The sequence below is a fragment of the Vigna radiata genome, chromosome 7, assembly GCF_000741045.1.
Source record: "Vigna radiata var. radiata cultivar VC1973A chromosome 7, Vradiata_ver6, whole genome shotgun sequence".
Lineage (NCBI taxonomy): Eukaryota > Viridiplantae > Streptophyta > Magnoliopsida > Fabales > Fabaceae > Vigna > Vigna radiata.
Genome location: NC_028357.1, coordinates 22,757,558 through 22,771,620, shown reverse-complemented (window position 1 = coordinate 22,771,620; position 14,063 = coordinate 22,757,558). Strand labels below are relative to the sequence as shown.

General features: G+C 36.6%; 1 protein-coding gene across 1 annotated transcript; it reads left to right on the top strand.

Annotated features, from left to right (window-relative positions):
* The first annotated feature begins 8,717 nt into the window (after positions 1–8,717).
* On the top strand, positions 8,718–12,971 carry LOC106768787 (protein OBERON 3). The gene is made up of 2 exons (XM_014654109.2): positions 8,718–10,844; positions 12,236–12,971. The coding sequence occupies exons 1-2, from the start codon at positions 9,017–9,019 to the stop codon at positions 12,823–12,825; spliced, it is 2,418 nt and encodes an 805-aa protein (XP_014509595.1). The 5' UTR covers positions 8,718–9,016; the 3' UTR covers positions 12,826–12,971.
* The last annotated feature ends 1,092 nt before the right edge of the window (positions 12,972–14,063 follow it).

Sequence of the window (14,063 nt, the reverse complement as noted above, 5' to 3'; positions counted from 1 at the left end):
ACGTACAATAATGTCATGAACTGGTGAGTAATTTCTTGATTTTGCAATACCACCTAGGGATAGGGGTAGGACGATCAATTGCGTTTAACTTCTGCTCTATAATGTTGTATTAATTGCTAGGGGAGGCTAGGGATAACAAGCCAGTAGTTAATATTAGGCTCTTTTCGTCGAGGGATCGGGTTAAGGGTAGGCTTAGAAAGTTGCATGACAATTAATTAATCAAACTAATAATTCAAGAGGAGTAGATAAGAGAGAGCGNANAANGATGAAATTGTAAACCCCCAACAACTCCATTCATCCATTGTTTTCTTCTTGTCATTTGAATCAATCTCTTTTGCATGTTAATATTTTTGTTCTCAAATCAAATTAATTATTTTTCTTTTCAAGTCTTATTATTTTAATTCACGTGAACGAGAAAGCCTTTCGAGTCTCTTGGGAAGAACAATATTGGGTTACTCCAATTATATTACTTGAACGATTTGGTACGCTTGCCAATCCGTCAACATGTAGGAACAAGGAAATAAAAACAAAAGATAGAAAACAACAAAAGAAATGGCTTTATATGCCATTCTACAGAATGAAAGACCTAGTCTAGGACTCAACACACATAACTAGTTTTTCTTTCTATGTTTATTAATGAAGGTCTTGAGAATCATGTCACTTGCATTGTCCTTTTATCTTGTCTCTTCACTGTCATCATTTCTTCTTTGAGATAATTTTCCAGAGGAGCTAACATCTTCAGAATTTTCATGTTCTCAGCTGTTGTTTTTCTGTCCTTCAAGCCTTCTTTTGATCTCAGCTAGTTCTTGCAAAACAATTCTTTCAAACTCATTTCTTCCTCTATACTGATTTATTTGAGAGCATGATGGTGTGTTATTGCCGCTGGAGATTTCATCTTTGTATTTCCAGCCTTCTAATGTTTTCTCCATATGCATTAAATGAAGAACAATTTTGTCCACAAGACTTGAATTTTGATACTGTTCACTTGACTCACCAATGCACTCCATACCACAGTAAATCAGTATCTTTGAAATGAAGACACAGTAAGGTAACTTTCCTGATTCTAATTTTGTTACCTTTAGCATGTTATCAGAGATGGCAGCTGGCCAATCCACCTGAATATTCTCCTTCAAGGCCTTCAATAGCATTAGGTCTTCGGTAGTTGCTTGTGCATAGTTTCCTCCTCTAGCCATGAGAATATAGGTTATGGTATAGATGGCCATTCTCTCATCTTTCTTCATGGCACCTGTTTTGTAGTTTGAGTTCACCCGGTGATCATATACATTTCTTAGACACTATTGATATTCATTCAACTTGTTAAACCCTTCTATTCCAAGATGGCATTTGTCGCAACTAATTCTTAATCCACCAACAGTTTTCCAGACATCATTGGCTAGTTTGATGTCTATTCCTTTGACTCGAGAACAGAGGATGTCATCAACAATCTTTAGATTGCAGTAGAAGACCCTTCACCAATTCTGGATACCATGGACTCGCCATCTCAACAAATTGCTTCAAATCCTGATTCTTAATCCATCTTTGAAACTGAAATCCTTCTTTCCTAAAGAACTTTAGCTTAAGAAATTTATGCGTTACCAAGGTTCTTCTTTTCCAGCAGTCAAGAAACTTAGACTAAGCTTCATTGTTGCTTATCCATCCATTCAAATCATACATTCTTCTAGGGCTTCTAGAGGCCATGGACTTGACCCTTCTTCTCGGTATAGAGTTGGAAGCCATTCTGGTTTGAAGATGATTGATGACCCTCTTAGAAGAAAAGACGATAGTGGATGATTTGATCAACAAGAGTAAATGCAGTGACTTCTGATTGTCAAGATTTCAGCAAGTTTATATTGACTAACAAATTGGAGGGAACCCCTAATATTCACTTTCACACCAAAATGAAATTTCAAATTTCAAATTAACTAGAATATTTCATCACTTAGTCGAATACATTAATATACCAGTCGATTGTGACTTGTTAAAATTCGTTTTCAATCAAATTCACTCATACAAACCATTAAGCACACAACACAAACAATCATACAACAACAATTAATCCGTATATGCATGATGCAGCAGATAGATACAGATTTACCAGTTGTAGACACTCAAGGTGTTTAATATGTTCCATAGTTAATTCTTCCTTGAGAACAATTCTGCATCAGCTGCATATCCTGCAAAACAATTAAGTTTTGGTTGCTGATACCCATTTGACTTTGGGTCCTTGATTGTTAGTTCTTGTTACATGTTCCTTTGGTATCCATACACATAATCCTTGAGGAACAACAACATTTCGATAATAACAATTTCTAACAGTATGACCAACACAATTGCAATAAAAACATGCATTTCTAGCAGGTTTTCTTAACTCATTAAGTTTCTAAGCATTGGTTCTGTTAGAGTAAGCTTTGTATCCAATTCCTTGTCTATTTTTAATTATGCTAGATGAATTTAATACAACATCTAAATTGTCTCTAGCTTGAGTAAACTTAGCTAGCTTGCTAGTCAAGAAATTTATCTTTTCAATGTGTGTAGGACAATTTTCACAAGCTTTTTCAACAGTAACAATTTTAATCTCAATACTTCTAGTAGATAACAAAGCTTCATTCAATTCTTTTTCTAATTTTTCCTTTTTTGCAACAAGGTTATCAATTCTATATTCATAATCTATTTTTTCAGAGTTTAGTCGATTAACCTTGTATTCCAGTCGCATTGCTTCAGCATGTAATTTCCTAAATGTCTCAATCAGCTGCTGATATTTCTCTTCTATAGGCAGCTTTTCAAATTCATCATCATTGTCACAATCACTCTTTACAGTTCTAGCCATGTGACATATGTTGGATTTCTCCTCTTGGTCGTCATCTTCATTACTTAAGCTTTCAGAATCTGAGTTTTCCCAAGCAATGTAGGCTCATTTTCTTCTCATATTTCTACCTTGAGGGAATCTTTTCTTTCCTTTCTGCTTTGGCTGTAATTTAGGACAGTCAGGCTTGATGTGACCTTCTTTTCCACATTCATAGCACTGGATAGCATTTGTGCTGAAACTCTTCTTTTTGCTTTGACCAGCATGGTTAGACAGTTGACTATCATTTTGCATAAGTCGAGTAAACTTTCTTACCATCAAGGTCATCAGTTCTTTGTCGTCTATCTCTGTTTCTGTGATGTTCTTGCTTGCAGCCTTCAGAGCTATGGACCTCTTTTCTTCAATCTCCTCTTCATCCTTCAGTCTACCAAGTTCTAACTCATGTTCCCGTAGTTTGCCAAACAAGGTAGCCATATTCATAGTTGTAAGATCTTTGGATTCAGAGATTGTAGTGACTTTTGGTTGCCAATTCTTGTTCAGGCTTTTCAGAATCTTGATGTTGATGTCTTCTTTGTCAAAGACTTTGCCAAGAGCCATTAGGTGACTTACAATATGATTGAATCGTTTCTGAACATCATAGATGCTTTCACCAGCTTTCATTTTGAACAATTCATGCTCTTGTATCAACGAATTCTTCCTGGCTCTCTTGACTTCATCTGTGCCTTCATGTGTTACCTCTAGAACATCCCACATTTCCTTTGCAGACTTGCATTGGGATATCCTGAAAAATTCATCAATAGTTAGTGTAGAGGCAGTAATATTTCTAGCTTTAACATCATACTGAGCTTTTCTATTTTCATCAGCAGTCCACTCAGTAAAAGGTTTCAAAACAGTTTTACTATCAACAATTTTTGTAGGCACATATGGACCATTCAAAGTGGCATCCAAAATTCCTTTATCTTGCGATTTAAGAAATATCTGCATGCGAATTTTCGAAAAAGGGTAATTTTCACCAGTAAAGAGAGGTGGTTTGTTTGTTGAAGCACTTTCACCAAAAGTTTGAAAATTTGAAGCCATCCCCAGGTTTTACAATCGAATAGAATAAAAAAAGAATCGACTGAATTTTCAAATATCTTATGAAAACCAGCTCTGGTACCAATTGTTTGGAAATAGGTAGGCTTCGTTTTACACCAAGAGGGGGTGAATTGGTGTTAGTTCATATTCAAAACTTTTCGCAATCTTGGTATGAAAATTCAAAGCTTTTGATCTTTCCTTGAAATGCAAGTAATGAAAATTCAATGCAGTGGAAAAATGCAGTTGGCTGCTAAACAAATATAGTCGACTGGAAATAAAGAGTGTAGGGATAGAGAAAATCAAACACTGGTATTTATACTGGTTCGGCCAACAATGCCTACTTCCAATGTCCTTCCAACCCAGGAAGCAAATGCACTANAATGGTTGCGGTTTTTACAACAAGGAATTTATAGAAGACCTCCACGTCAAAAATATAAATCTCCTCTCTAACCCTTAAACAAAATATAGGCAATAACAACAACAAGAAATGCAGAAAGATATCCCCTCTTTTGTAATATGCCAACCACTCTAAGCAATCCTCAGAATGAATTATCCCCTGTAATCACAACATGTCCAAAACCAGCAGTCTTTACGGATGCCAAGGCAGAATCAATGCAGCAGTCTTCAAGGAAGCCAAGCCTCGTGATCAAACAAGAAACACCTTCTTTGTGCAGAATATGATCGAGCAATGTGTGCGTAGTCACCCTTGCTTTGAATCTCTTTCAAGAAAGATCACCACCGTCTTCTTGGAGAATTCTTGAAGCTCTCTAATTGGAGAATTCAATCTGAAACAAAAATGAAAATGTCAGACCATTAAAAGTCTTTGAACAAAATCATGTTCACCCTATTTATAGATTTCTGTTAAACAGACAGTCTCACAGTCGAATATGCTACTAATACAGTCGACTGGATTATGACAGTTATAACAGATCAGTCAAACTGGTAGCATATAGTCAACCAAAACTAAAACACATTTAACATAGTTGACCAAGTCCTCAATGCTCAATTAACTTTGAAAAATATAGTCGTTGGAGCGCAAGAGCATAAAAAAATTTCAAACCAGACACATAATAAAGTCGAATGTGTTACACACATAGTCGACTTCAACATGCAAAACATTTTGAAATTCTTTTCTTCTCAAAATATCATAGAGCACTGATTCTCAAAATCTGTGCAAAGATTTTAGTATAGTCGAATCTATCAATAATGGAGTCGACTGCACTATAACTTTGTCACACAGTGATAAGTTCATAAAAGTGTTTGTGGTTTTTAGCTTTAAAACATGTGCAGTAAAGCATATGTAATGATGCATTGCACATAGCACATAAAGTACATAAACATGTTCAATAGATATATCAATCAATCAGCATAGGAACATGTAACATAGTACATAAACATGTTCAACAGATATAACAATCAATCAGCATAAGAACATGTAATTCATCAACAACATGTGCGTGTTATTAAGCAATGTGTTGTCATCATAAAAAACTAGATTGATATAGAAATTGTGTTGTCCACAATCACAACACACCAAACGTCACATCCCCTTAGGATCTGTAAAATAGGCAGAAGTCGAACAAAGAACTCACCCTTTGGTTAGTTGAGGTTGAGAAGATGGCTGAGGATGATAAAGCTAAGACCAAGACTTTGTTTGCCGAGGCCCGCACCTTTGTGCGTCAATTGCAACGGTGTAATGATGACTTGGACGTTCCCTAGGTGAAAAATATTAAGGTGAGAGTTAAAACAACGTTCCTCACCAAGCGTTGGACTCTAGGAATTCACTTAAAACGTTTCCTAGGTCAAAAATAGTAAGGTGAGAGTTACAAAAATGTTCCTCACTGAGCGTTAGACTCTAGGAGTTCACTTAGAATATTCCCTAGGTCGAAAATATTAAGGTGAGAGTTACAAAAACGTTCCTCAAGCATTAAACTCTAGGAGTTCACTTAGAACGTTCCTAGGTCAAAAATTTCATAACTTCCAAAAAATTTGGATGTAAACAACTGATATTATTAATTGTTGAACTGCTCATTACACCATAGACTTTCAACTGAAATAAAATTTGAGATGTGAAGAATTCCAAGTGTTGGAAATGGCTTTGCTTGTCGGGTGTTCCAAACAATATGCTCCGTTCTTCAAGTTTTCAACAACCCTAAAAGGACCTTCCCAATTTGCAGCTAGCTTTCAATCTGTTCGATTTCTCCGAGAGTCCCCCTTCTTTCGCCAAACTAGATCTCACTCAGCAAACTGCCTCGATTTTATCTTCGTGTTGTAGTGACGAGCCTTTTTTGAGCTTCCGCCCAAACAACAACGATCTCTCTTATTTCCTCCACGGTGTCTAACTCTGCCCTTAAGTCGTTATTGTTCACTTGCAAATCTTTTAATCGCCTTCTGAGCGTTGATTCCCCCACTTCTACCCGCAACATAGCATCAGTGCCATAAGTGAGGTTGAAAGTTGATTCTCTAGTCGTACCATGTGGTGTGCGGCAGTATCCCCAAAGAACCTCTTATAGCTCATCGACCTAAGCTCCTTTTGCACTTCCCAACTGTTTCTTCAACTCAAACAATATGACCTTGTTAACAACTTCTACCTGCTTGTTCGTCTAAGGATGCTCCACTAAACTAGTGACATGCTTTATTCTTAAGTTAGAATACAAAATAAGCAAGTAATTTGTCAATGAAATACCGCCCATTATCTGTAACAATCATCCATACCAAGCCAAAGCGACAAATGATCGTCCACACAAACTTTTGGACTTATGCAGTTGTTATCGTAGTCGAAGGTTCTTACTCCACCCACTTTGTGAAGTAACCAATGCCAACTAGGAGGAACTTCTTTTGCGACCGACCGATCGAAAGAGGTCCAACAATGTTCATTCCCCATTGTGCCAATGGCCAAGGAGACACCAAGTTGTGCAAGTCTGCTGGCGGTAGGTTGAGGTTATTAGCATGTTCCTTAGCATCCCGTTCGGTTCCGAGACACGTTCTCAAATCCACGTATCGCATTGTATCCACCCGCTCTCCAGCAAACCCCACAATCTGCTCATTGTAAGGTACGATTAAGTCCTCCAACAGACCCATTTGTTGAAATGTCTTCCAGTAAAGGATGTTGACCAAACTACCTTGATCGATCAAGACTTTTCCCAAGCTGTACCGAGTGATAACAAGGGTTATCACTATAAGATCATCTTGCTCATGGTCGGGAGACCCTATGGTTGAGGATTCGCACAGCGAGAAGGTATGTTGAGCATATGGTTGGGGTTTGGGAACACTGTCAATTTAATCCGATTAGCGAATGGGTGAGCTTAGCGAGTGAGTTGGGGTTTTGGGCCACTGCATGGACTTTCGCATAACGAGTTGGGGTGCTAAGCGAGGGATTGGGGTATGGTACCACTAGTAGTTTAATTTGCTCAACGATTTAGGTCATTGAGCGAGTGAGTTGAAGGTTGGGGTCACTATTAGTGGATTCGCACAACGAGTTGGGCCGCTATGCAAGTAAAGTATGTGGTCGCTGAGCGAGTGTGTACGCTGAGCGTTTATTCTAGATTACCATGTATTCTTTTCTTCTTTGATTTTTATTTGTTTGAGTTATGTAATTGGTTCAATTGTGAATGATATATGACTATGTATGGGTATTATGTGAGTATCAAAAGTAATGTGTGTAATGAAATTGTGAAAGTATGCATGATTATATTAGCTCAAATGATTCCACAGATGGTTATATGGGTTCCACGGGAGGATTCTTTCGGTATGGTTAAGTGTTATTAGAATGAATCAGGGAGCTCAGTATTAGGGGTTATCCTAACACTCAAATGATCTTTCATTCTCAAATAGAGAGGATTGATTCATGTGGTGAGAGTAGTAGGAGGTCCTAGTGTAGACAATACTTGGAGACCTATTGCGCGGTAACAAACTAACCTTGTGTCTGTGGTAGGGTGAAACCCATGACAGTGACTTTGCAAAGTAGTAGAGGCCACCACAAGTGCGCAACCCGCCATAGCTCGGTATTCATTCTAAGTTCGGAAAATCAAGTTTAAGTCATGACATGTTTAGGATGTTTGAAGTTAATTTTATCATATGAATGAATTAAGTTTTGATTGTATGTTATACTAATGTATGAATCTTTTATATTTAGCTTACCCTTCTGTTTGTGTTTGTCTTTGTATGTGGCTATGTTTTTTGTTTGACTATGATCATCTTATGGGTGTGAGCAGAGGGAGACGAGCTCACTGTGGAGCAGACGCTTGATGAGGATGATCTAGTGACTCAATTAGTTTAGACTAGTTTGTAGATAATTTTGCTTATCCCGTTTGTATATAAAGTTTAAATTTATAGTTGTTTAAATTTATAAAGTTAGACTTTATATTTTATTTAACTGTTCTATCATATATGATACACGTGATGACTCTTTTATATATTATTTTACTATATTTTCGGGATGTTATACTTTTTATTTTAAAATATATATTTTTTAAATAATTATTTTTTAAAGTTATTTTCCTAACAAATTTTTTAATTAAATATTTTTTAAAACCTAAATTATAAATCCCTTTCCTTCGTTTCTAAATAAAAGAATTCCAAAAACTAAATTCTGAATTACTATAATTAACTGTACCATTTGAATAATTACTTTTCATTATTAATTATTAATTACAAATAAACTCATAAACATTCAAGATGAGAGAGTTCATTAATAGCTGAATTAAAAACATTCAGAAGAGAAACTTTTATGGAATCATTATGAATATATTAAATGTGTTTAAAAGAAAGTGATGCCATGACAGAAGTGGAAGAGGCAAGTGTGTTGAATTGGTAATGCATGGTGGTGAGGCCAGATAAGAGGTGTCTGCTACTGCTGTAAGAGGAAAGTACAGTTGTAGTAAAGAGAAAAAGAAAAGAAAAGAGAAAAAGTGGTCCATCTGAGAGTAATTCTCTCCACTTTGAAGGGTTAAGACTGTAATCTACCATACGCGCAAAAGCATCGCCGTCTTTTATTAAACGAAGTGTGAACACTTCAAGAAAAACATCAAATTTCTGCCGTTGCTGGCTGAGTAAAAGAAAAAAAAAAAACCTCTGATTCTCCCTTTATTTTCTGAATTGCCCCGTCAATCTCCTCGTCTCTCGTTCATTCCTCTGGCCATGATTGGAAGTAAAGATCGAGTTGCTGAATCGGAGGGTGAGAACTCTAGGAGCAAGCTTTCAAGGCACTATTTTGGGGCAAACAAGGAGTACCCAGATGAGAAAGGTGTTTTATTTCTGAGAGATTCACAGATGGGTGGTGGTGGAGGTGTTGATGGGGTTCTTCGTCCAAAACCCACCGAGGTTGTTGTTGGAAGCTCGGGGTTCCAAGAGTTGACCCTCAGCTACCTTTGTGACAACCCAAAAATCAGTTTTTCTGAGAAAGAGAATCCTGGTAAAAGCTTGCTGAGTTCCTTTGAGAGAATAAGCAACAAAGGGAAAGAGGTTGTGGTTTGTGAGAACTCAAATCAGGATGGAAAATGGGTGGAAAGAGATTTCCTCAGCTTGAGTGAGCCAAGAGAGGATTCTTCAAAGAGATCCCTTGAGGAAGTTGTTGAGAGGGAGAGTAATAAGGAGAAGAAGCAAAAACTGGAGACCCTCAATCTCTCTCTTGCTTTGCCTGATGTTTCACTTTCCCTCACTGCTTCAAACGCCTTGCAAAATGGTGATCAACTAGTTAGGAATAAACCTTGTAGGCCATCCACTACTCACACTTCATACTCCAATGACTACACAGCAGCCTCTTTGTCTTACTCTTATTCCCACCCGTTCTCTCACAACCCAAGCTGCTCACTAACCCGCAATTCAACCGATAATTTTGAGTACTCGGTGAGCAAAGATGACCAAATTTGGAACTGTGGGGAGGGGACCAATGGGTCTGTGCATAGTAGGTTCAAGCCAATAGGAGATGGGGTTGCTTTGACCAGCCATGGTGCTGGTATTAGTTCCTTTATGCAAGGTAATAGTCAGTATAAAACTACTAGTTCAGATAACCATTCTTTTTTCCCTTCAGAGTTGCCTGCCAGGCCAAGGCTTGAGGCTCAGTCTGGGGACTCAAGGGGTAGGAACTCTGATAACCTGAGAATCTTGGATGGCTTGGATGATGGGAAGGTAAGGAAGCATTCCAGGCCAGAGAGAATTATTAGGGAGATTGTTTCAGAGTCTATCACTGTCATGGCATTGACAATTCAGGAGCTTACTGATGATGTCATAGCATCAACTAAGGAATACTTAAAGAATCTCATTGAGAAGCCTGACAAGAAAGAGGAACTGGTAAGCCTCCAAAACCGGCTTGATAGAAGATCTGACCTAACAAAGGAGAGTCTTTCAAAGTGCCACAAAGTACAGTTAGAGGTTTTAGTGGCTCTCAAGATGGGGCTTGCTAGCTTCCTATCTAGCAAAGTTCAGTTGTCTGAGATGGTAGAGATTTTCTTGTACAAGAGATGTAGGAATGTAACCTGCATGAGTTTGCTTCCTGTTGATGATTGTGACTGCAAGATTTGCTCAGGAAATAAGGGCTTTTGTAGTTCTTGCATGTGTCCTGTCTGTTTGAACTTTGATTGTGCAAATAGCACTTGTAGTTGGATAGGATGTGATGTTTGTTCTCATTGGTGCCATGCTACCTGTGGCATTCAGAGAAATCTTATCAAGCCTGGACCTAGCTTGAAGGGTCCATCAGGGACCTCAGAGGTGCAGTTTCATTGTCTCGGATGTGGACATGCCTCGGAAATGTTTGGTTTTGTAAAAGACGTGTTTCTGTATTGTGCAAAGGATTGGGGACTTGAAACCTTGATGAAAGAGCTTGACTGTGTAAGGAGGATCTTCAGGGCAAGTGAAGATCGCAAAGGGAAGGAATTGCATGTTAAAACTGATGACTTGCTATTAAAGCTTCAAACTAAAATGGTATCTCCTTCGGACGCTTGCAATTACATCGTACAATTTTTCAACTGTAAGCGTCTGAACTTGAGTCTTTCGTATTCATATTTAAATTTGTTTGGATTCAGACATAAAAAAAATTTCATGTTAAATAAGTGCTAAGGGACAATCATAGATACAGCATTTAAGTGCTATGGATGCACTATGAGTGCTTGCTGGGCCTCACTGAGGGGTAAATGATCAATCCATTCTCTCTGATGGGATTGAGTTTAAAAAACACTCTTGTTAATCTTTCAACTCTTAGTGTTGTAGTTGCATGAACACATTTTCACATGATATGAAGGGTTTGCTTGTAGTACCATTATTTATTGGAAATGAGTAAGAACTAGTGATTCTTTTTGTGATTTGGTGCGATTGTGAATAAGAGAGGATTAAGTGTGCATGCTGTGATGTAGGTAAAGCATTACTGTTGATAAAATTTATTGTGCGTCTGACAGATAGAGATACATGGATTGATAAAAAATGAGATACTCAAAGTTTATTCTCTCTTACAAATTACTTACGAAACATTGAACCAATTTTCCACTTGACCAAAATATAATTACACTCCTTACTGTTTTTCTGTTCATGGCCGAAAAATAAAATAAAAATGAGGAAAGACATTCACGGTTTTCTGGCAACAATGAGGTGGAAAATTCAGGGCAAGCTGGAAATGATTTTGGACGTTAAGAATGAGAATTGTGAACCATAAATTTTGTTGGTGTTTTTGAAATATAAGCTAGCTTGGTTATCATGATTTTACCCTAATTCCATATAGAGGAAAAATCTCCCAGAATCTGTCTGCTGAAAATTTTGATAATGTGCAATCTCCAAAAACAAAAAGCTGATCCAAGAACACTCTAAATAGAGGATTCGAATGTCATTTATAAAGTGATTTAAAGCTGCTGGATTTTTATCTACTTCCAAGTTTTTCTGTATCAATCAATCAAGCTTGTATATTTGCCACATCCAATTCACTTTCACCGTTCAATATATGGTGAGAGCAATATTGCAAGCATTTGATACCCAGCAAATCCATGATGTATAAGTCTGTTGAGCTTAATATTACATTTGATGTTCAAGTTCTTTTTTATCAAAGATTGAATAAATAAAGTAGGAGGAATGTTATTTTTAACACTGAACTTCCTAGACTCCAATCGGTTATTGTCTTTTGATACTCAATTTGCATGAAATGAATAATGAATTATGCTCTACATCCATACCTAAATCGCCATACATGCTTAGTTTTAAGCATTTTGCATCTTCTTCCCTTCTTGTTAAGATGTTTACATCTTATCAGTCCCTTTTCCTAATTTAGCTTAGTTATCGGTGAACTTGTGCTTTTTGATGAAGGCGTGTTTGCTGTAGCTGTAATTAAATTACTACAGTATTATCTAACTCTGAGATGAATCTTCTGATAAACAGACGCAGACAGCATCTTAGATTTTCCTGCTTCGGCTGGTATTTCTTCAAAGGATTTGGCAGCCTCTCAAAGTAACCTTACAAAGGATATACCATCTCTTTCAAAAGCTAACCCTCTATTACCAAATTATGGTTATGAGATGGGCTATTCTAGGTCACACCCTGATGCCATGTCAAGTGAAGTACTTCAGAAAGACCTCAAAGCTTCCATGTTGAGTGAACTGAAAAACGAGGCTGATTTCCATTTGGGGGCTTTATTAAGAAAAGGTGGACTTGAAAGTTTGGGGAGCATTGTGAGGATAAAGGAGGCAGAAGCCAGAATGTTTCAAACCAAGGCAGATGAAGCAAGAAGAGAGGCAGAAGGGTTCCAGAGGATGATCAGGACAAAGACTGCCCAGATGGAAGAGGAGTATGCTGAAAAGCTTTCCAAACTCTGCTTGCACGAGACTGAGGAAACACAGAGGAAGAAAATGGATGAACTCAAAGTCTTGGAAAATTCCTATTTTGATTACTATAAAATGAAAAAGAGAATGCAAGAAGAGATTGATGGTTTGTTGCGGAGAATGGAGGCAACAAAGCAGCAATGGGTTTAGTTTATACCATTTTTTTTGTTTTTTCTTGCTCAGAATTCTGCTCAAATGTGTGTAATTTATTGATATTCTCTGTCTTGGTATTCTGGTTGTTCCCAGAATGAATGACTTTCAATTGATAAATTCAAGCTTTTGGTGTTTAATCTTTCTTTCTATTTCCTTCATTAATGGAGAGAGCACAAATGTCAATCTAGCACAAGTTATGTGTGAAAAGCTTTGCCTTTGTTACTGTTTATACGTAACTAGTGAGACTAAAACTTGTAAATTTTGTACTAATCACATACCATTGTTGGACATAGATTTACATCATTCTCTTAACATTGCCATTTAAGAAATTGATTTTTCCTATACTTAAAGTCTATTTGGATGTTTGTTTCACATTATTTTATGAAAATCAAGGAAAAAAATCTTTATGAAGTGTTTCTCAAACCTATCACCTGCTATGTTGAATGAACAACCAGACACTAAATCTAACACTTCTTTCTTTCGGAAAAATCAGGACTTTGGTTTTATCAAGTTGTGGATTCGATAGACCCAATTCCTATTGCAAATGTTATCTTATTTTAGTTCAATAAGTAGTCTTAAATCCAAATTTCTCCACAAAACCGTCTTACATTATTGGAGTTTTGCTGCTAATAAAAAAAAATAATAGTAAGAGTGTCACATTTGTGTTTATTTGATATATACTATAAAAATAAAATAGTTATAAAAGAATAATTTTTAATATTTTTAATTATAAATAAAATAAACAATAAGAAATAATAATGTTAAATAAATATAAAAAAAATTGTATATGTAAATTAAAAAAATAATAATAATTTGGTTGATAGAAAGTTGTGAAGCGTGTTATTATAGAAAGATCCTCCATTAAGGAGGAGAGAGAAAATGTTGAGATGATTAGTTATGTTAATGTGGGTGGATGAAGCATAAAGGAGAGGAAAATGCTAAAAAGCACTTGGCTAGGCTATATAATGTTATGTGGTTCTTTTATTTTATCACCGTTGAAAATATGCATCTGCTTATGTTTATGTTGTTTTGCAGCTCTCACTAAGGTCACAATGAAAGGGAATCAGAATACATTCATAGTTTCAGTCATATCACTAAGCCAACCAATCTCATTTCCTTTTTTTCTTATCAGTTTTATTTATTTTTATTTATGACCTCCATTTTCTATCATATTATAAGGCAGAATCGAATTTATATCATGCTTCACAAATCTAATCATTATACTCTTTCATACC

Coding starts and splice junctions, on each gene's coding strand:
- LOC106768787 (XM_014654109.2), top strand. CDS start 9,017: ATGATTGGAAGTAAAGATCGAGTTGCTGAATCGGAGGGTGAGAACTCT. Junction 10,845..12,235: donor CATCGTACAATTTTTCAACT/GTAAGCGTCTGA, acceptor TCTGATAAACAG/ACGCAGACAGCATCTTAGAT.